The sequence below is a fragment of the Apaloderma vittatum genome, unplaced genomic scaffold (assembly GCF_000703405.1).
Source record: "Apaloderma vittatum isolate BGI_N311 unplaced genomic scaffold, ASM70340v1 scaffold4734, whole genome shotgun sequence".
In the NCBI taxonomy this organism is placed as follows: domain Eukaryota; kingdom Metazoa; phylum Chordata; class Aves; order Trogoniformes; family Trogonidae; genus Apaloderma; species Apaloderma vittatum.
The window spans coordinates 29,674-51,987 of NW_009713094.1; the positions used below are offsets into that span (position 1 = coordinate 29,674).

At 44.8% G+C, this 22,314-nt stretch overlaps 1 protein-coding gene across 1 annotated transcript in view; it reads right to left on the reverse strand.

The window, feature by feature from the left end:
* LOC104273041 (calpain-5-like) overlaps positions 1–15,972 on the reverse strand; it is a 42,214-nt gene extending 26,242 nt beyond the window's left edge. Inside the window, exon 1 of the mRNA XM_009868230.1 lies at positions 15,808–15,972. Within this exon, the coding sequence (XP_009866532.1) occupies positions 15,808–15,972 (165 nt within the window). The remainder of the gene's footprint in view (positions 1–15,807) is intronic.
* Between the last annotated feature and the right edge of the window lie 6,342 nt (positions 15,973–22,314).

Here is a 22,314-nt window from a genome sequence, read left to right on the forward strand (position 1 = left end):
AAACCGGGCGTGCGTTTTCGCTTGAGAAACAGCCAGTATAAGCCAGCCTAACTCTTATTTCTGCAAAGAGCAACCTACCGAAGCAGTGGAAATGTCTCCGAGCCTAACGCAAGTAACAGTGGGATGGCCAAGTCCAAAGACAGTTTAGAGCGGCTCCAGGACATCGCTCCCCAGCACACACCAGTGTGGCTGAGGTCAGACATGGGCTACAAGTTCACTCACGGTTCAAGAGACTAAAAGGCCACCCACCTTCAGCTGTGTGGGGTTTGGGTTTTTTTTACTGCTTCCTCAAAACATGTTTTTCAATCAAGTTCTTGAACTAGTTTCCTAAGATGGGAAATAAGAATAAGAAAAAGAGGTTGGAAAATGTCACAGGCAATTTTTCACAACAGTGAAATATTCAGCACTGGACCAGTGTGGAATAAAACAATTCCCAGGTCCGTACGTTATTTTCTCTGCCGGATAATAAGCGTCATTTTGGCTCAGTGGTCATGACCTTTCTAGGCTTGTCCAGTCTGACCTTATACTATTGTCTCAAGGGGCTGGTAACTGATGCAAACTGAATTCTTCAATGTTTCCTTTTATGAGGAAGGGAACATGCTGTTTACAAAAGAGTATTAGGTAGAATTCAGCAAAGTCATCTTTTTTTGTTGTTGTTTTTTAACTGTGAATGTTTTTCTGAGAAAATTAAGCTAGAGGTGATTTATTTTTCTTGAAAGGAGATATTTTTTTCCTTGTATAATGGCAATACACAGACTTAAAATGTTAAAAAGCAAAAGTGTAAAGTACAACATTAAAGAGCGCAAACCTCTTTAGCAAAAAGTTCTTCCGTTCCCCTTCCCTTTTCCAGCAGGGTTTGGTTTCAGCTTAGATTCCAGTCTCTACTAATTGTGACATTTATCTCAGACAACTTCTTGAAGACAAAAAATCATTTATCCTCTTCTCCCTGGACCATAGACAGCTCTATCACTGAGAAATTACCCTCCTGGTTTACCAGTTTAGAAATTCTGGTAACCTCAATAAGCTCCTGTTTATCTTTTGCAATGACTACTGCCAGCCCCAGGAATAGTCACCGTGGCCAGCCTCATGACACTTTTCCAGAGAGTGCAAGCTGTTTGATTTGCAGTTATGGATTTGAAGTTACATTCTGGGTAAAACAGAAGGGGGATCCATACTGCCGGTTCCTATCAAGACATGCTTAAATCACTATAAAATTTCCTTTAAAGATGGACATTCTCTATGAGCATTCAGGAGTCGCTTTGAGAACTTCAAGCCTCTCGTCACTTGAGAAGACAGAAAAAACCTCCCAAGGTCTTCTGTTGTGAGAAGCAGTCTGCTTGTCTGTTAGGAAGAGAAGTTTGAGAGGTGTTGATAACTCAAACACGAACTTGAATAGACATCAGATCCCGGCTAGTCTTTCAGCACAGTGCTCCATCTCTAAGTGCTGGAGAACCCCTCCAGCTCCAGCACTGCTCCTCTCCGGCCACGTTTCATTTCTTTATGATGTACTAGAAAAATCATCTCAGCCAGCTGGAACTCTGAATCCCATCAGGGATTTAGAAAATCATTCCGGCTCATTTGTGTCTCCAGTAACCTCTCCACTAGTGTGCAACACATAGACCGCTTCCAAGAGAAAAACATGAGACACCTTTTAATCCCACCCTCACACTATCCATCACATTAATTATTTTAATCAATCAAGGTAAAGTTAGTGGGAAACCTAAGGAAACATATCTTAACTCTCAAGAGGCAAGGAGAAGAGCCTGTTTCTAATAATGTTGAGGTTTGCAAATATTGCTTTTTTCTTGTCTTGCAATTTAAGTATTTACAGTTACAGCCGTTACGTTCACTAGAGGAGCTTTTTCGTTTTAATTTTTTGCAGATTTTGGAATGTCTGCAGAAGTACTTAGCATGGTGTCTCCGCCTCTTCCAAGCACACTGACTCTTTCCATGTCTATAGTTTTCACCCTGTTCACAAGTAGAGCTGCAGGTCAGATTCTGAGCTGTAAACCATCATCACTTTAGCTAAGCCAAAGGGGTGATGTTGCTTTATACAAGCGGAGGTGCAAGGAGGCCCCTCAATCAACATGTCTCCACAGATAGATACAGCTTCAGTTTTATTTACGAGAGATTCATAACGCTTTTAGGAACAGATAAAGGCCATTAAGACCATGGATAAGAAATGCCACGGTTGGATTACATTTGAAATATTTGGATCAAATTTGAATAATTCCTCTTAGAGTCCAGACATCAGCTGTTTTCCCAGTTAAACTGTGTGCTCAAGTGCGAAAGCGGCTTTTAGACGACTATCACATCTGAGAACTTTCATTTGTGGAGAGTGGAGTCATTGAATGAAATAGAACAGAAAACTGACAACAGGGATCACGCACAAAATGCGCTCAATGAGCTCAAAGGCCTTTTCCAACTTCATTCTATGAAAAACTACAGCAAGATGAGCTCTGCACAAAGTCTTTGCAGTGGATCCAATTATCCACAGGGTTACCCGAGTGACCAAGGGAGAACAAAACCCTGCATCCACGTTCTTCATCAGTCCCGCAAGTGCCTGTACCTGTGGTAAAACTGAGGCAGCAATAAAACTTTAAACTTACAGCTGGATTGTTGCTAAATGAGCTTTATTTTTATTGTACACCACGGCAGAACCAAAGGGTTGGTGAAGTTTTAGGAAAAAAAAAAAAAAAAAAAATATTTTAATTATTTATTCACTGTATCAGACTAGAAAGTGCTGTTTCCAGCATCGTGCTTTATACAGCCTAGACATTCGTTATTAGACAGGCCCACTCCTGAAGGACTTTTTAGTTAATGAGGCCAGTTCTGCTCTTTTCCAGGACCTGTTTTCCACCTAAAACGTTCATCGGCATAAAGCTGTAGGTTTCATTATTTCTGGTGAAACTGATAGATGTGGGAGTTAGGGAGTGAATTTTTGAGGGTTTTGTGAGCCTCTAAAGAGTCTAAAAGTATTCTGCATTTCAGGAGTGAAGATAAGAAGTAGGGCCTGGCTTCCCAACTCAAAAAGCACAGATAGAGGTACATACATACACATATTCTATAACCATGTGTATGTGAATACATCTTTCTTTAATTTTTAAATAGAATTTTTCCTGAAGGAAGCATACATTTAAATCACAGGGAAAAAGCATGAAATTCAGACAAATTATTTTGCAAATCTAAGATACAATGCCTTACAAATCCTCAAATTCCCGGACTTTACTCAACCAAACACCCTTTAAAATATGGAAATAAAATGAGAAAAGCGTAAAGCTCTTAACATGCACAGCAGTTTTTCAGTGTGGATGCTTTTCACTCTCGGGGAAGAGTGTTGACAGAACAGTACCTTAATTTCTTTTGCAACTGGCATGTTTGGGCTACAATTTTTCCTTCAGAGAAGCCAGACATTTAATTCTTTAGTAAGACTAAATCAACGAACTAACAATTACTGTAAGAAGAATTATGCTAGCTGAGGATATGATCCTTGGGCTTTTTTGTTTTATGGGCTCAAAATAAATTTTACCATGTCATTCTTACCATCATCACGTTGCCTCAGGACAAACAGAAGTCGAGTCTCTGAGAAACCAATTTTCATCTAACGATGACTGAACGCGCTAAATAAAACCTGACATTTTAAACTTTAAAGAAACATTCAGAACCTTGGAATTGTCCTGTTTACGTTCCAAAAGTGACACTGAGGTCGTTTAGTATATTTTTCTTTAGAGGAAACAACATAAGAAAACCTCCCTCCAATCTGAAGGAGGGAAATACGAACTAGAAAAACTGCCAAGAGAGAAGATAACAAAATACCGGCATCTGGAGAGCTGTCTGCTTGGCAAGCGTGCATGTCATTTACAAATGTTTGCTCATAATTATATCCCTGGAAGACTTGGGTGAATAATCTTGCCGAGAAAGATGCCACTTTCAAAACTCTGCCTCTTCATCTTATTTAAATAAACGCGACAGTCACGGAAGGGCGAGTGTGTCTAAGGATATTGTCACAGAAAAGGGGGACCCATGCCTCACACCACCCTGGCACCCGCAAGACGAGGGGGAGGAAGGATGCTGCTGTATTTTAGGACACCCACTGAACTCCCTGTTCTTCAGCAAGCTTTCTGGAGGAGGAAGGACAGAGATGCTGGCAAGGTGTCATTGTGAGTTTTTTTTTCCCTTCCTGTCATGACACAATCAACACAGAAGGGCCCAGCTAAGAACAGAGAATTTTCCAAAGTGACACCAGAAACGGGATTGCGCCACCAAGTTCACGTCACGCAGGGTCCTCTCAGTCACCAGACTGTAACGGAGAGGTTAGACATGGGGTATTTGCTCATGGCTGAAGGCATTACAGTTCCTTGCTAATCTCTTTTTCTGAGTAAGCTCCATTTTAACAAGATTTTCCAGGCAAAATAAAAATAAAATTATGGAATTAATAAGGGTGAGCGACAGCTCTATTCTGGGAACGCTTTGGCAATTCCAGAAGAAACATGTCACAGCTTCCCCAGATGAAAACATCAAGGATGAAATATCCTGGGAGGAATGGTTTATGCAGTCAGACACCAAGAGGGAAACATGCCAAACAATGTTTTCACGATGCCTCCCATTCACAGCCCATCGGGGGAAAGGCAAAGTGATAACCCAGATCACGTTAATAACCCATGTTATTAAGATTGAGATGCAACCACCTTTTAGCACTGATGGGAATGAGAGTGAATTAAACCAAGTTCATAAATCCCTACTATTTAGAAAAGGATGCTTTCTAAAATAACATCCTTAGGAGAATAAAACAGTTTTGTTTCAGTTCCAATAGCACTTCTTAAATTAAATACCCATCCCAAAAAAAGCGAGGACCTCCCCTCGCAAATCCTGGAGCACTAGGTTTGCCCATGTTTTCATGTTTCAAATTTCTTAACACCCAGGAGCCCAAATCAAGGTCCCTTCAGGGCTAGGTACACTGTCAGAGCCGGGCAGCACCAGTCTGCTGCAGAATCACAGAACTGTTGAGGCTAGAAAAGACCTCTGAGATCATCAAGTCCAGCCTATAAAAAGCAAGGTGAGGAGAAACACCAAAACCTAGAACAAAGCAGAGTTCCTGTACCTATTTCCCACAAACCCTCTCAAACACAGAAACGGAGCTCATCTGAACGAAATACCATTAAGTTTTCAGGGTTTCTTATTTAGAGCACAGCTGAGCCACAGCCCACCAAACTCCCCAGTACACCTCAGCCTGGATTTGAGCTGCAGATTCTGGTCTAGGAAAATGGGACATGGACGAGGGTCACACAGCTGCACACACCCCTCCGAGACCTGAATCCCAGATGCTGCCAGCAATAACTGCCGCAATGGATTAAGGGAGTTGAGAGATCCCTGTTTGTTTGCTTGGCTGTGTGAGAGGAGTCTTCACGGCACCGCACACAGCCCTGCTCGCTTCCTCACTACAGGAACAAAACAGTTGGGAAAGAAAGCACTTCACAACACACCTGTGACACTTGATGACTGCTCTGTCCAATCACTTCTCCATGCTTCTCGGATCCATCTTCTAGAAAAGCAGATGGTTGTACTGTACATTTAGAATATTACGGAATATTACTATTTTCCCATCACTACATGAAAATACTGACTCAACAAGAAAAAAAAATAATAAATTCCCCCTTATAAAGCTAACCTCAGTCAAATTTTATAGCATGGATACTGGGTCTCTGCCTTCAGGATGCCACAGTCTTGCTCTGGTGTGCCAATGCAAGCCCAACGCACTGCTTCATCCTCCCGCTGCACCATTCCGCCTCCCGAGTTCCCCGTCAGATGCCCGTGCATACACTCATCTCCACACATCCACCTCCGAACAGCCATGTAAGTGTGAAGCACTTGCAGTTATTAAGAGTTTTTGGGACTAGACGCAAAGCTTCTTACGCACAGTGACTCCGGCACCCACTCCGCTGACTCCGGCCTTTCATACAGGCATCATATTTATACTAGAAATTGGACGGGTATTGTCACAGGGAGGAAATGCTATTGCAAAGTGAACCCAGATTTCACATTGCTGGGAGGCTGTGTTGGAGAAGGTTTTAGTTGTGTATGAAGTGTGTATCGCTTTGCCTTTAGAATTCTCTCTCTAGCAAAAGGCAAGCAAACACAAAATATTTGCTGTTAACAGAATTCCTGCAGGGTCCAACGCACAGCAAACTTCCAGAGACAAGCCTGTTAATTATTAGCTTGGTGTTTTGGTGACAGAGATTACTTCAGAATAATAGATCTGCAGAGAAAGCCAACACGCACTTTCCAACCCAAACCTCTGATGATAAACTCCAATTAGAGCGCTTGTCGGAAGACGAGGCAGGACTTGCAGCAGAGCATGTCACAGCCAGAGCCATGAAAGGATCGGGGTCATGTGGAACATGAACTAGCCCAGCGGTCATGGCCTGGGCACTTCGACCCAGGGTGGTCTCCCATCCAGGGTACTCCCCTTTAACTGTGATCAACAGAATGTAACCAGCCTCAAGTGCTGGATGAGGGATATCTTGTGGCAGCTGTCTCTTCTGCTCTGGCAATAAAGGCCCTTCCTTTTGCTCTACAGGACTTGACTCCATAACAGATTAGCAAGCAAAGAAGACGAATAATAAAGTTAATCTTAAACGCAGAAGACTAAATTGTCTGCTTGTTGTTGCCTCCTTTGGAGCCTCCCCGTGTCCCCAGGCAGATTTCAGACACTGCAAGCTTGTTAACCATGTTTTATGTGGCCATCGTAACAAAAATGCTCCTGTTTGTTCTTTTCTTTTCCAGCCAGCTGGAAGAAAAACAACTACAACTCCTCCCAGTTGTGAAACACACAAGCACACCCCTCAAAAAAGCACCTTTGCCAAGTAAGGGCGAGCGACCACGGGAAACAGCTACAAGCAGCTTGCTACCTTCCTCTGCCAGGGTGCTGCTGAAGGGTATCACACTGGTTCTGGTCTTGCCTTCTGCTTTTAACTCACTTGAGCTACCAGCTCCATCTGCCCGGCTTCCAAGGCAGCAGGACACAGCACATCCCACACACAGAATTGTGCAAGGCAATTGCGCTGAGTGAGTCTCCTGAAAATCAGGCCTGCAGGCACAGAGACGAGAAGAAAAGGGCTGGAAAAGCCCATCATGGCTCTCCTCGGAATGTCTCAATCGTCAGCTCCACCACCACCCGTGGTTTGGGTGGCTCACCCGGACAGTTTGCTTCCTTCATTTCTGCAAATAATAGGAGCAAAGAAACGTCATACGAGGAGGAAGATGAAAAAGCAGTGAGAGAGAGCAGACAAGGAGGGCAGCTACACATGAAGGTGTGTTCCCTTGCAAAGGGAGAAATCCTTTGCTTTTCAGAACATGTTTAATTTAAAAAACAAAACAAAACCACTCCAAAACCTTAGGAGAAAATAAAAATTGGGAAAATGAAAGAAAGAAAACCAAGTCCATGATGTTTTCACGGAATTCTTTGGCTGGACACCATCAGAACATGCTGTACCTTAGAAGATCAGCTGGGGAAGTCCCTTCCTAGCTGGAAAATATTTCCTTGCCTCCACAAAAAAAATTCAAGAAACAGTTCATTGTCATTAGTGTATTTGGGAGAAAGTTGCAACATAAAAAAACTAAAACAAAATAAAAAAACAAAATAGCTTCTACTTAATATTTCCCCCCTCCTTTTTTTTTTTTTTCAAGAAGTGTTTGCTCCTCCTCAGAAAGACCAATTACTTGGAATAGCTAGGACTATTATTAATTTAAATACAATTACAGAAATGTATTCGAGTAGCAGGAATAATGACAATGTTCTTCTGTTATGATGCTCTATAGGAGAACTTCTGTTCCTGGATACATGAGCAAGAATTACAGTTCCAGAAGATTCCAGTTACTTTTTGATCTCTGTAGATGAGTACATAATACACGTATTTAAGTTATTAGCACTGCTATTTAGGTTTTTCACTGTGTTTAGGATATCATCATTGTTTTCACTGACTATATAAGAGGACAGGAAAGTGAATTATAAAGTAATAATTCACTTTCTTTTTCACTCACATAAGAAACAATCTATATTATACTACAATGTAATTATGCAAGCTTTGAGATATTTTATATAAATACCTTCTTTAAAAATACACTAGATAATAACATTAATATTTCTCATTAATCTTCTACTCGCAGTAAATCTGAATTCATCGATGTCTGATCACTCAAAGACTGAGACTTTTCAAAGTCATCAATTCATCCCCATAAGCCTCATAAACCAAAACTGCCTTCAGGTACAAATCATTAGATGAAATAATTAATAGCTACACTAAACACTAAAAGCATGATCTACCCCCACCCTTAATATTTCCCAAACATTTAGATTTCAATATCCCCTCCAAAATACAGGCAGGTGGTTTGGTATTTCTGTTTCTTCCAGGAGCAGAGAAAACATCCAGGACAGTACTTCCTGGTGCTATTTTTCTTACATTTTTAGCGTCCCCGTATTTACCCACCATTCACATCACTTAAGTCCCGTGAAACAGGACTTTACTGCCTAGAGTTGTCACAAACATTCAGTTGACTTGAAAACCCTTTCTTGGAGACAAGATCGGAACCTTTTACGGATGGTGAATAAAACCTGTTGCACGAACCATTTTAAGCAATGATCGGGTAAGTGGTCTCGCCTTTGATTATGTGTTGCTGGGCTTCGAAAGCACGGATATTGAGTATATTGAGGCTCAATATACTGAAGATATGCCAGGGTGCTGCTAAGTGCTTTATAATGTTTTGAAGTTTGATGTAGCTCTCATGCATGAAATCGTATCTGACCACCTCGGTTCTCAGTACTCTAGGGCAAAACCACAGGGCAACCACTCCGCTTGAACACTGCGACGTTACATTTCCTGCTGCTGGTGAAAATGCTCCAAATCAAATGGTTTCACCAATTAAGACAAGAAGAAAGCAGATTCTGAATCCAGCTGATGCAGAAATACAGTCGTACAGTAAGGATAAGACTTGTTTCGACCTGAGGTTGGAAGACCTTGCCCTCCAGTTTTGGACACCTCCTTCCAGTAGCCCAATCCCGTGGGGCCTTTGCAAAGCACACTCTTCCAGTCTGTGCATCACCAGGACGCAAGAACAGCAACAGCAGAGGTATACGGAAGATTGCTAACTCCACCAAATCTATCCTCACTAAACAAATAAAGCTCTCGAGGCAGATTTTTTCTAATGCCTCCAACAACTTCAGAAGCCAAGTGCTGGCACTGATTTCACTCTTAAAGAAACGCACAGCATGATGGAGTCCTGCCTACACCAGGATCTCAGACGGGTGGCAGTTCATTGTGAATACTACCCATGTTCACCCATCAGCCCATCCCCTTCCCCCTCCAGCTCAGAATTAAATCTAACAACCTGAAGACAATTCGACATAATTGCAACCACATTGTCTTCTGCAGGATCCCACTGCCAATTCCTGCCATTTGACTGTGCAGTTGCTAGGGCAACGGGTGTGAAGAGCATGCTTTTGTGTTGCCACATGCATCTTTGGGAGCTGTGCCAACCTCTGAGCAACCACAGCTGGGATGGATTTAACACCTTCCTCCCCAGGAGCAGCCTGTCCTTACACTTCCAGCGCGGCTCGGGGGCAGCCAGCCCTTGGCAAGAAGCTACTTCTCCTCTGCCGATCGAGCTGCATCAGAATGACAGATGGCTGCAGCCAAGCTCAGGGTAATCGAGCACCGAGGATGCTGTAACACTTTAGCAGATCAAACGTTCAGCCCCGCTAGACTTCATCTGCAGAGGGTACGGGGTACACAGTTCATCCTGCACATAGCCAATGAGGAAAGAAGAGATCGCCTGCCATCATTTAAAAATTATTTTCTTCTGGTGGTTTCGACCTGTTGTTGTCCTGTCACCTACCCCCTTCATACTAACAGAAGGCTGCGTTATATCTAGAGGACTGCACACTCTTCTCTCTGCCTCCACAGTTTTAACACGATCAGTGTGTAGAGAAACCCTCCCATCGACCTCTCTGACTACCTTCCAGGGCAGGCTGCCTTCCTATTTCTTTTAATGAAGGGTTTAAACTCATGTCAGAGCCTACTTTGCCTACGGCCTCTTACACCTCTTTTGAGTCTGCAAGTCTTAGGCTCGTCTATAAAAATTACTCTAACCCTTCCCTTTATATACACATGCATGTATGTTTAGCAAAGAAAAATCTGACTTAAACAGGTTGGAGCTCAAGATCACATGTTAAATCTGCTTTTAATGGCAAGTAAAACTACTTGTAACAATGGCAAATAGCCTCCCTGCTACTGCACTCGTGTAATCACAGCTAATTACAACATACGAAAGTGTTTGTCAAAATGATAACTAGTGCAAGCTCAAAGTCCTATAACCCTGTAGGAGCTCCAGACAGCACCAGTAAAGTCTCAAATTCACCCTCTGAAGGTTGCAGTTGGTACCTCAGACTCACTTGGCCTGTTTGTGAAGGACAACATCATGCTGTGATGATCTAGGATGTGACAGAAAAGGAAAAAGAAGACAGATAAGTTTATTTCGTGGTTGTGCAAGACCAAGTCCTCTTCTACAAGCACATTCCAGGGAAGCACAACAAATAGGCAAGCTGCAAGACACGGGTGTGTGGCTCACACAACCTACAGCCTGAAACCACCTTTGTATTCCCGCCAATGCTTCTGTATGGTTTTGAGGTACATGAAAGGATTCGTGAGCTCCCTCAAAGCTCAGCAGAGGCTCACCATGGCACTTTGAAACACAGTTCCTCACCGCTTCGATTCAGGCACATTCCACATGTGCCAGTATTTCAAGTACAAACACAAATGTCACAGCACACAGAGCTTTGCGACTTGTGTTCATCTGCACTTAACGAGAGTCAATGACCACTAATAATAGAGACACGTGGACAATTATGGGCATAGACAGGGAAACAAAACCGAAAACTTTGGCTGTGCCAGCAGCCTTTGCAGAACAAGACATATCTTCACAGAACAGTAATGAGATCCTGCAAGCTTGAGGGGGAGTGGGATAGGGAGGGACCTCTATTCTGATTAAGCAAGAGCACTGGTGTTGCCCCATATCTTTTACTGGAAAGAGGCTGAAGGGAGGAAAAAGCACATTCAGATCTGAAAAAGTGATCGTTAAATGAAGAGCCATAGCTCCAGAAGGAAGCTGGGGGTATGGGGAGGGAATCAGGCAAATCAGAGAAATGTCACTGCTCACAGGGGCTGCTACAATCAAATCCATTTGTCACACAGAAGGCAGGAATTTAGCCACACTGTCCTGCTGAGGTCACATCACACTGCCGTGCCAGTTCATAGTATTCCCCTTTAATCTCCGCTCTCCTCCAGCTCTGGATTAGTCCCAGGCCCCATTCTGGCAGATATCCCAGGGCGCAATGAGCTGTCACTCCGCCCCGTGCCCCGAAACCATTCTTGCAGCGCACTGTCGGACAACTGCTCAAATCCAGACACGGTGCCAGGATACCTCCCTCTCCAGAGCCTCTCTGTGTGCATTACTGGATTCTGACACGTCGTCCCAAACATAAGCAGATGTCTCTGGCCTTGTTCACTGTCAAACTGGAAAACAGGGTTAAGACCGTGGCAGTGCAGTTACAGAAGAGACAGAGGAATCACACAACGAAGCCATGCGTTATCTCTGACGGATATTTAACCCAGGTATCTTTCATGACACTCCTCCCACAAAATTTATGAGGGCTGAGATATTGTTAAACATTCTGGAGAACTGCTTACCATGACCACAAATCCTGTCACTGAGAACATATGTGGAATAAAGAACGTTAATGCAAAATACGTAAAGCTAACACAGACTAAGTGCCCAGGCCCTGAACGTCCTCTGCCTTCCCGAGGAGGGCAAAACCTTCTATGCGAGGTTTCCAAGGTTCAGATCAGCTCTTGCAGATCCAAAGCTGTCTTAGCTCCCGAGACAACTGATCATTTTCCACCAGCAAACAAAAGCTGGTGCCATCTTCAAGAAACACATGCAGGTGCAGAAGTTGGAGCTCCCAAGTTCTCTGGCACCTCAGCCCCTCATGCTGCCCTGGATAAGTCACCAACCTGCTCAATCCACACTCCCCAATTAGAGAACTGGGGAGACACTTGTTCCTTTTATTCCTGTCGCTGTATCATTCCTGACCACAATGCCTTATTTCCTGATTCTTTTTGCTTGCATGGCAATAACTGCCCTCGAAAGTGCTGGGAAACTGGTGAGAAGAGTGGAGAGTTGGGCCCGTGGCACACAGTGTTTCCAGGAACATGGGGCAGGCAGTAGGCCACGAGCACGCAATTCTTCACTTCCAGTCAGATACCCGACCTTTGGCACCAGCGAGTTAATGGGGATTTAATCAAACACAGCAGCAGTCCCTCCCGTGGCCTGGGACACAAGAGGGCTTTTTCTTGGGAAGCAGTTCAGCAATACTGTCTTTCTGTGCTGTCTTACTGAAAAAGAACCAGCTCTGTCTTTCCAGAACATCAGGGTACAATCACAGCCCTTTCATAAAGAGAAGATGCAGACGAAAACAAAACCAGGGCTTATAAAACCGAGGGTCAAGCACGAGGAAAACACATGATAAGACTCTCCTTCTGTAGCATCAGACTATTATTTTTCTTTATGAATAACTAAAGAGCACCACTTATCTCTGGAGAAAGCTTATCTACTCTTTCCTCACATGGCTGCCTGTCCTGGCTGGGGAATCACTGCTATTTGTTTAACACTGACAAAGATGTCCTTGGGATTTAATACTTTTGTGCAAGGCCAGTGCTCGGTGGAGGGTAAAAAAAAAAACAAACCAAACCTGAGGTTCTGTTAACAATAAGACAGACAAAATACCCTTTTCAGCAGAGAGACCGTCATTCCCAGGTATTTTCAGTAAGCTGCTGGCTGCTAAAAGCCAATGCTGGCCAGGACCACCACACAGAGGCACTGTTTGTCCTCAGGAAGGGGCAAAGCAGGACAGGTGGCCAAGGACATCCCAGGCCAGCAGAGATGGTAGGGGCGCGAGAAGCTTCTCGGCAGGACACAGCTGCCCCCAGTCCCACTTCAGCCTGGCAGAGGGGGATGGAAACTCCAGGGAAATCACAGGGATGGGTTTTGACGCTAATAACAATGGGCAGAAAAAAGGTCCACCAATGGGAGGAGGTTCTTTCTTCCTCTTATTCGAATAAACCAGAAGGTTTTCCACACAGAAAGTTTCAGGTGTTTTATGTTTTACATTATTGCTTTTGATTTAAATGGTGGGGGGCTAGCTCTAAAAAGGGGAGTCCCTCAGCTCTGCATTAGGTTCTAAAAGCAGATCTTGGAAATGGCTGTGACAAAGCAAGCGATTTATAAATCCTCGCTCACAGCCTGAGCCCTTCTGTCTGAGGACAGCTCTGATCAGCCCCTGCATCACTTTCCCCACAACAGCCAAAGACATTGTCCCTCTGCAATGGCGTGGAGCAAACAGACACAGGAAGGACGTACCTCGAATCTCAAGGGGGTCCAGCACAGGTGCTACAATAGGGAGGTGGGGATATGTCCTCACTGGCAGCCTGGAAGAGCACAGAAGCAGGGGGAGCACCTCTCCGTGTGGTGTCAGGCGCAAAGGAGAGAATAAGCTGTGCTTCATAAAGACACGTTACAGCAAGGAGGCTTCCTGCACACTGAAGGGCTCTGGAAGGTGCTGCACCTTTGAAATGGTCAGTTATTATTTTACAGGTGAACAGGGGAACTGAAATATTAGCAGAGCCCAACATCCTGAAATACCAGCAAAGGATTCCTGTTGTTTGCATTAACACCTAAATTCACCTTCTGAACTTCTGTTGGGCAGAGATCAGGCACTTGCAGGGTATGATTCACCTCAGCCCAAAGCCAACATCCCAGGTACATCAATTTAATCACACCCTAAACACATCAATTCCTCTCCACTGCCTGTAATAGGAGCTGGCGGTCGCTGCCCCCCATCAGACACCTACTACGAGCACCTAACCCCCGGGCAATGCAAATCCTGCCCAAAGGGCCTGTAAACTGCCTGGGGCTGAGCAACCAAAGGGCTGGCCCAGGCAGGTCCTGTCCTCCGCTCCCTGGGGCTAAAGCAGGCCAGGAGGGCAGAGGAGGAGACAGTGACTGCCAGGGAAATCACAGCCAGCAGCCCGACACCACTGTCGTCTGTCAACAGCTCTGTCAGGAAATGTCACTCTGACAAAGATGTGGGTTTTTCTACCAAGTCACTCTATCATTCCCAGGTTTTGGGGTTTTTTTTCCAGAAGTGAAAAACAGTTTGGTATTTTTATACTGTTTGTATTTTTCGTAACTTGTCACCGGTGCCAAGAGTGTCACAAAGGAAGGTGATATAGAAATGACGCAAAATGAGGTCCAAGCTCATTTCCAGGCAACTCTTCTGGCACATTCAGACTTTTTTCTACTTTGAATAAAATAAGGAATTGCAGAGTGCTACAACTTGCCAATTCCATGCTTTAGCCAGATCTATCAGATATCCCAGGTGGGGACAGACCTTTTGAGTTCATTCACTTCCCAGCACTGAAACACAGCACGATCAGCAAACACAGACCTAAGCTTTCATGCACAGCCCAGCATGCCACGCTGTGCCACCCTGCACCCAACCAAACCAAGACCCAGCAGTGCCCATTAGCAGTGCACATCGCTCTTATTTGTCGGGTGAGCTTTCTGTAACAACATTTCTCCTTGGAAAGTCACGCCATCCTAGGGTGACCGCACAGCAATTAAACAGTGCCTTTTGTGTTCACCAGTTTCTTAATACTGGGGTGCCACAGAAGTAACATTATCCTGTCTTTGTTCCTTTTCCCAAAGAGGCTTTACTAGTACAAAACAAGTAATTAACGTCACACTGTTAACGATCTATCGCTGTGAGTCTGACTGGAATGCGCAAACAGAACGTGTTTAGCATTGCAGGTGCAGATCCAAGGACAAAAATAAAGTGGGAGAAACCCTTTATGCCTCCTCCTCTTTTCTCGCTCTCGCACTTGCACTCCACAAAATAAAACCCTTTTGACTATACAGATACTCTTCCTAAGCATTTACTCTGTCCAGCCACCACCAACCATTTAGGTAACTGAACACAGCGTGAGCTTTCACCTCTCCTCAGAAAAGCTTTAGACTCACATTCCTGAATGTATTTATTTGGACACCAACAACAGCAACTGCAGCAGAATCCCCCAGCTCCGTGAGCGCTGGGCAGGAGTCAGATGAGCTACACAGGCTTTCTAAAGCAAAAAGCAGTTTGTTCATACTAGTATATGGGTACCAGCACCTGGACAGGCTACCCACCATCTACATAGGTGGTGGGAAGAGAGGTAACAGGGATATCGTCTCCCCAGGGGGTACAATGCTAGTTACTGGCCTTCAACTAGACTTAGTACCACCGATCACCACCTTGAATGAAGATGCACGCACAAAAGAAAAGCCTAAAACGGTATCTTTAGCTCTTGCTTCACATTTCTTAGGAAGCACAAAGGCTTTCCCTGATCTTGCAGTGACTGGTCCTACGTTATTTCCCTTTCTAGGAGGAGATGAAAGACTCCAATAAACAGGAAAGCACTACAGAAATAAAAATAAACCAAAAACTTTGGAATGTCTACATTTCTTTTCTTTTTTTTCCCCAAAATTCCTTCTGCCTGTTCTTCAGTTTCGTGTCTTACTTGGAAAATCAAAATGAGAAGCAGGAGAGCAACCGTTCACTAAAAATTCAGTATTGAAGCTGCTGCGAGAAATGAAAATCACCAGGGCAAAAAAGGAGGAGGAAGAAAAACCCAACAGTCTAAAGCCACCCTGGCAAATTACCTTTGGGCGTTTCCATTCAACTTTCCCTCGTGGTGGCGATTGATAGAAAAGGGACTCATCCGAGGCTGGAAACTCAGGATCTTCAAAGAGCCGTCTCTGCTGGATACACTGCCCTTTCAGCTCGTGGTACTTCTGATCTCTGAAGAGCCGCACTGATGAAGACATATCCTTCTGTCTAGATAAGGTAAATATTGGCCTATGCAAATTATGAAAGCTCTTTAAAGCTCACAGATGATGCCACGCATTGATCTTTAACAACAGAGCACGTAGCTTGTTCTACGCAAAATTAATTACCAATTTATTATAAAAAAAATATTATAAACTAGATTATGGTAAGTAGTAGACTAGAAAACTATAAACCCCAAGAAGCTCCTAGACATTAGGATGGTATTTTCGGCCAAATGGAACTCTTATCAGGAAAGACATTAGAGAATCCAGACCAGGCACAAAATCAGAGTTTTGCTTTGTCTGACTGGAAAGCTAACAGAGCGGGGCTTGGCTCTCAGTCTGTACCATGTGTGAAGGGCTAGGCCATCCTTCTGTCCTGAATTCTCCTGAGCACTAAAGCTCTAATTAACTACTCCAACTCTTATGCCTAAAAAAACCAAAACCAGTTTTGCACAGTTCTCCATCTTAATTTAAGTGACAACACTTTGGCTGATATTACTGTCTTTGAACATCATGTTATACTTTAGGGAACTGAATTCCACGAAATAGCAAATATTTGCAAATAATTGATGAGAATTAAAAAAAAAACCCAAACAATGCACCAAACCACACAACAACAAAAAAAAAACCAAGCCCAAACATATTGTTCTCAGGCCTCAGTTCCCAGAATCATGACTATCTAACCTGGCAAGTTTACAGTCACAGAGCTCAAATAAAATCATAGAATGTCTTAGGTTGAAAAGGGCCTTAGAGATCATCTAATCCAACTTCCTTGCCTTAAATAGACCAGGTTGCTCAAGGCCTCATCCAACCCGGTCTTGAACATCTCCAGGGAGGGGCATCCACAACCTCTCTGGGCAATCTAGTCCAGAGTCTTGCCCTCCTCATACTGAAGAATTTTTTCCTAAGATCCAGTCTAAACCTATTCTCTTTCAATTTAAATCCATTTCCCCTTGTCCTATCACTGGAAACTCTTGTAAAAAGTCCCCCTAAAAACATTCTACAAATCAGAAATCAACTACAGGAACCATCCAGGATAGTTTGAAGTCGACAGGGTGTGAGGGATGCTACCTCTCTTTCAAGAGCGGGAGTAGAAAGAGTATTTGAACTTACTCTGGGAGCGCTCCTGTGCTTCAATTCTTCTCCTCTTCCTTCCCGCCACGGGTTAAAGATGAATCACCCTTGAGTTATCTACAGCAATAAAGACAAATGCAGATTGTCCTGATGGCAGATCACAAGAAACAAACAACATACCAGCAGCAGAGCATGGCATCACATTGTCCTAGCACCCCACTTGCTGAGTCCTATTGAAATGATCTCACCTTGTGCTCCTTGAGCGACTCGCAGCACAAATCGGATGAGATTGCACAAATCTGCAGAAAACTACACCAAGGTAGGCATGAGACTTCACGGGCAAGGAAGTGAGCACAACCAGAGAAATATGGAAATGAGGAAGGCATGGAAATGTCAAATTTATCACGGAATTTGGTCTTGTAGAGTGAAAGCTACTGTGGCCCAAATAGTCTAGGAATGGTTTTAACAGCCTCCTCTTCTCTCTCTTCCCTCACCCCAAAATAAACTAGATGGTCCTTCAAAGATGAGATATGCTGCTTTAAAGACTTTGCCCAAGGGAATGAGGAAAGTATTCAGGTGTGTTTTTCTACCTTGTGGCCTTTCTTAAACCCATTCTGAAGCCTCCTACCCTTAGTGACTGTGTTACCCAGCTTCAGTAACACAAAACTACACTTAAATGAACTGTTCAAAACCAAACTGCCTCACAGATACTATGTCATTTTTAGCAATTTCCTTTTTCTCAAGGGTTTTCTTGTTAATTACCTCCTTCAAAAAAAAAAAAAAGTCGCAAGGCATCTTACTTTGCAGATGGCAAAAAACCCCACTTGCTTCCCCCCACAAATCAGTTCTTCAGATTCAAGTGCAGAACAACTTGTCAATTATACAAAGACAGCATCATAGAATGTATTAGATAGCTCAGGGACAAAAAAAAAACCAATTAAGTACTTCAGCTAATTTGGGTGGGATATAGATAATTTCATGATAACTGGCATTCTTGCTTATTAAAAATTCCCCACCTGCTAGCTAACACTAAACAGAGGCTATCTGCAAGATATGCTTGTGCTGCTGCCTAATTCATAGAGATCGGTTTTTAATGACCTCATTCCCCCACCCTTTTTCCCCTGCTATCTGCTGGATGGGAATGTGAGTCCTTCCAGGACTAACACCCCGTTACACAACGGCCAGTCTCGTAGCAATGCATGGAACGCGGTCGTGAAGCACAGCGCACGAAATCGAGCTGCTCCCTGCCTCACGCCGGGCTGCACAGGGCAGCGCTTTTCAAGAGCAACGCTAACGAGGAGGAGGCTTCTCCTACCAAGCTGTGAACCTGCACCTCTCCAGCTCCCTGTGCCATCCCAAGGAAACGATGGAGCGCACGTCTCCAAACTCGGGCTCCTGGGGCTGCCCAGCCTGGCCGCGAGCTGCTTTCCATCTGCCCAGGAGACACAGAGCTCTGGATCTCAAGTCCCATCACCATCTGGTGAACTGCTAGGAACCCACTTGCGCTGAAACCCAAACGCATCCCTTTTGAAACACAACAGAAGTCTCTTCTTCTTGTTGGAAAGTCCACGGTAAAGAAAGTAAATGCAGTTTTATACGATAGGCTGGTGGTTTGAGCACTGAGGATGGAGGACCCTCCCCTCTCAAGGTGCTCACCTACCTGGACACAGCCTAACCTGGCTGAGACAGGCAGCGGGCACCTGGCTCCCACTCGAAGGGTTAATTTTTTGAAGCAGCTCCTGGATTTTGACCCTCAGCTGAACACTGAAACTCCCAAACAAAGAACTGCACTCCCTCTCCTCCTTTCTCGAGACCACAGCACACGGTAGCACATCTTCCCCTGCTCTGCACCCAACAGATTTACCTCTGGTTCGGCTGTGGGGAGGACACCCTGAGCACAGCTCGGCAGCCACTCTGTCCCCGCGCTGCCATGTGATACAGAGCGAGCTGCGCTCAGCCGAGCCAGGGCCAAGAGGCACAGTCCTAAAAAAAACCACGTGCGCCAGTTTGGAGACCCTCTGCTGCTCTGCAGAGAAAAAGGGACCACTCCAGGGGAGGGACAGAAGAGAGAGGGAGCAAGTTAAAACAAACCCTCTACAGGTCAGCCATTCTTATTTTTTTTTTTTTTCCAGCCTCTGAGCTGAGCTCCCCAGCACTTCACCTCTCCAGGCAACACAGCAGCTCCACAGCTGACTCCAAAGTTTCTACTACACTGTGGCAACCCCCCTTCATATCAGCAGGAGTACAGGAGGTCCCACATCTCTCAGCTTTCTACCACTGAGCTTTAAAGTCTCTCTCTGACCCTCTCTTTTTCCAGCAAGATTCCTGTCTTGATCCGAAGAAGGATTTCAGCACAACAGCGAAGACAAGCCAGTGCAGGTCCCCTTTTCAATCAGGCTCTACTCACTGAGTCCTCTCCTTCACCTGACAACAGAAGAATTTAATTTTTACTTACAGTTAATACTCAGAAATGCTTCCCACTGTCAGAGCCAGCTCGAGTACACAGTGGTAAATACCAGCTCCTGGTGTACCAGCTGTTTTAAATTAAAGAGACACTCACTTGAAATCCAGTTTTTCACAAAAGCATTAAGATGAGCCTTAAGCATTATTTCCATGACCCAGCAGTATTTCTTTACACTCACATTTTCCTAAACGTTCTTAAACTTTCTCTTCCCCAGCTGCTACACAGAAGAGCCACAACAAACAAGACTAAGTCTCCAGACAAGCTAGTCAGGGAAAATTATACCCTCACTACCATAAAACGAATGCAATAAGCACCCAAAACCTAACAGAAGTCATCTTTCCTCAGCCCATTTTTGTTACTTCGTGTAACACTAAAAGGGGCAAATGGTGCTGTGCGTGGAAATTCCTTTGAGCCCTGCAACTGGCAGAGAAAAGTCGGGTGCGCGATTAAATTTACAGGCTACAACATGCCAAGGCTCTTCCTTGAAGAGAGTCTCATCCAGAGCAGAGGGTTCGCTGCAGCTGCTTGGCAGCGGTCGCCTTTGGGACGGAAAGCGGTGGTTTTCGTTAAGGCAAACGCAGCTGCGTGCCGTCCCTGCGCCGCTCCTGCTGGGGTAGGAGCGGGAGGGATGCTTCCCACACAAGCCAGCTCAGTGCCAAGGGGGGCAGTTGGCTTCACAGCCGCAGTAACTCCCCTCTCTGACTTTTTACTCTGCGGGTCACGTAGTTACACATTCTTCTAACATTTCTAGGCAGTATTCAAGGCCACAGTTGAACACAGCTTTGAGAATGAAGCTGCTTCTTCCAGCAAGTGGGTCCTCGGATGAAACTGCCCACGCTCAGGCCCAGCCCAGACTCAGGACACCGTTCCTGCTGCTCCTGGAGCTCCCATCTGGGGAGACCACAGAGGGATGTCAAAAAGGACACACGCTGTGTGTCATGCTCTTGGGGAGCATTCCAATTTTAAGATCATTATCTGTTTTCAGGTACTAAGCTTGCTTGTGTTCCGTGCAAACAGTGGCCTTAACAATAATAACCACCGGCTCCTGGTTTTTGCATTTGTCTTTCGTCACTGCAGTTGCGTGCCTGACCTGACAACATAGAAAAACCTCCCAGCTCTAAAGTCTGTTCTTCCAATACTGACTTATCACCAAACCTCAAAGCCACCGTTCAGACGGCAACAGCAAAGCAGGGACTCAAGTATTTAACTGTTTGCAAGTGCAGTTTAGTACCTTGGCAAACATCTCTTCCTCCAAACTCATAGCTTGCTTCAGAGCAATCGAATCAGGGAGTGCTTCCAAAAAAGCAGCCCTGCAGCCACAAGCTTTAAATTACTCTGAACTGGTTTTCTGTGAAACTAATTAAAGGCGCTTTTAGAGCTCCAGCTGGAAAAGGTTATTGCCTTCTCTTCCTCCGCAGGACAATCACAGGTCCTTACAAAGCAGTGACTTTGCAAATTTGTATTAAGAGTGTGAGAGAATTCAAAGCAGTCGAAAAGCTTCCACTTCACATAGGCTGCACTTCCATGATCTTAGCAATTCCACTGCTACCGATGCGTCAGATGCATCGCTGCCTCATTCACATTCTTTAAACCGTTCAACACAGAGACTGCACAGGGAGTCTTTATGCTGGGTTGGGTATCCTCTCTTCTTCTGCAAAGGCCCATATAAAAGTACAAAGTCAGCGTTAAACCTGTATTGTGTGGATATGCAATTGCATTAGTGAAAGCATATTCAATTTGGATCCAATTTGCTGCACTGGATAACTTAAAGCACCCAGTCTGGTATTAACGATCGCAGTGCCAGGGCTTCTCAGTTGTTTCGGATGGCAACGCTCTCCCTGCTCGTACAGAATACCACCCTTTGTCGATAGCTCTTTGGGTACCACGATTGTGCAGCATTAGCCCTTCTGGCATCCAGCTTCTGGCTTTTTCAACAAAATCTAGTTAATCTGACCCTTTCGTGGCCCCTAACACAGTACTTTAACAGACATACAAAGGTTTCTCTGTCTAGCTCAGCTCAAGAACTGGCTGAGGGAAGGAGACACAAGCATTTTTCTTCTCACAGAAACAGGAAGGTGCCAGCATTGTTTTGCTGTGCAGTTTTACCATACTTAGCACTAAAATTGAGAGAGAATACCTCACATATTTTCATCTAAGAATATCTGCCCACATCCTATCACTTCTGAGCAGAAACACGGGGAAGACTAACAGGAATAGGACTGGGACAACCTGTTAGCTCTCATGGACAGCATCAAGGACTGGCAGAATCACCTGGCTACAAACCAAAGCTTTCCTACAATAAAATTAACAACACTTGTACTGCAACATCATACCAGTTAACTGGGCTTTTCTTTCAGGTCTCACTGGGGAAGAGAGGCTTCCTGTAGCACTTCTACCAGGAGCCAGAAAGCAGTTTGCACTGCAAAGCCTGCGTCCAAGCGAGATGGCTCAGGAGGGTGGGTGCTGGCTCAGGACCAAACCTGATGTCCCCATAAGCTGGGGAGCTGAGCAGGAGCTCTGCCATTGTCACTTCCCTCTCCCACTTCTACATTCCTGAGGAGGTAAAACGCAAGCCCATTCTCATCCTCCAGGAAGGGAGCGCTTGGAGTCAGGGCCCTGCTTCCCTTTGGGGTGCAAGGTGCTTGTCCCCCATCCCACAGTAAGAGGTTCCAGCACTCAGGGCCACAAACTGGTGGTGCTGGGGCTGGACTGGTGGAGCAAAGGGCAGCTGAGAAAAAGCTACACTTACAGGGGATTATGCCCAAGGCAGAAGGACTCATTCGGGCAGGAGCAGGAGGAGG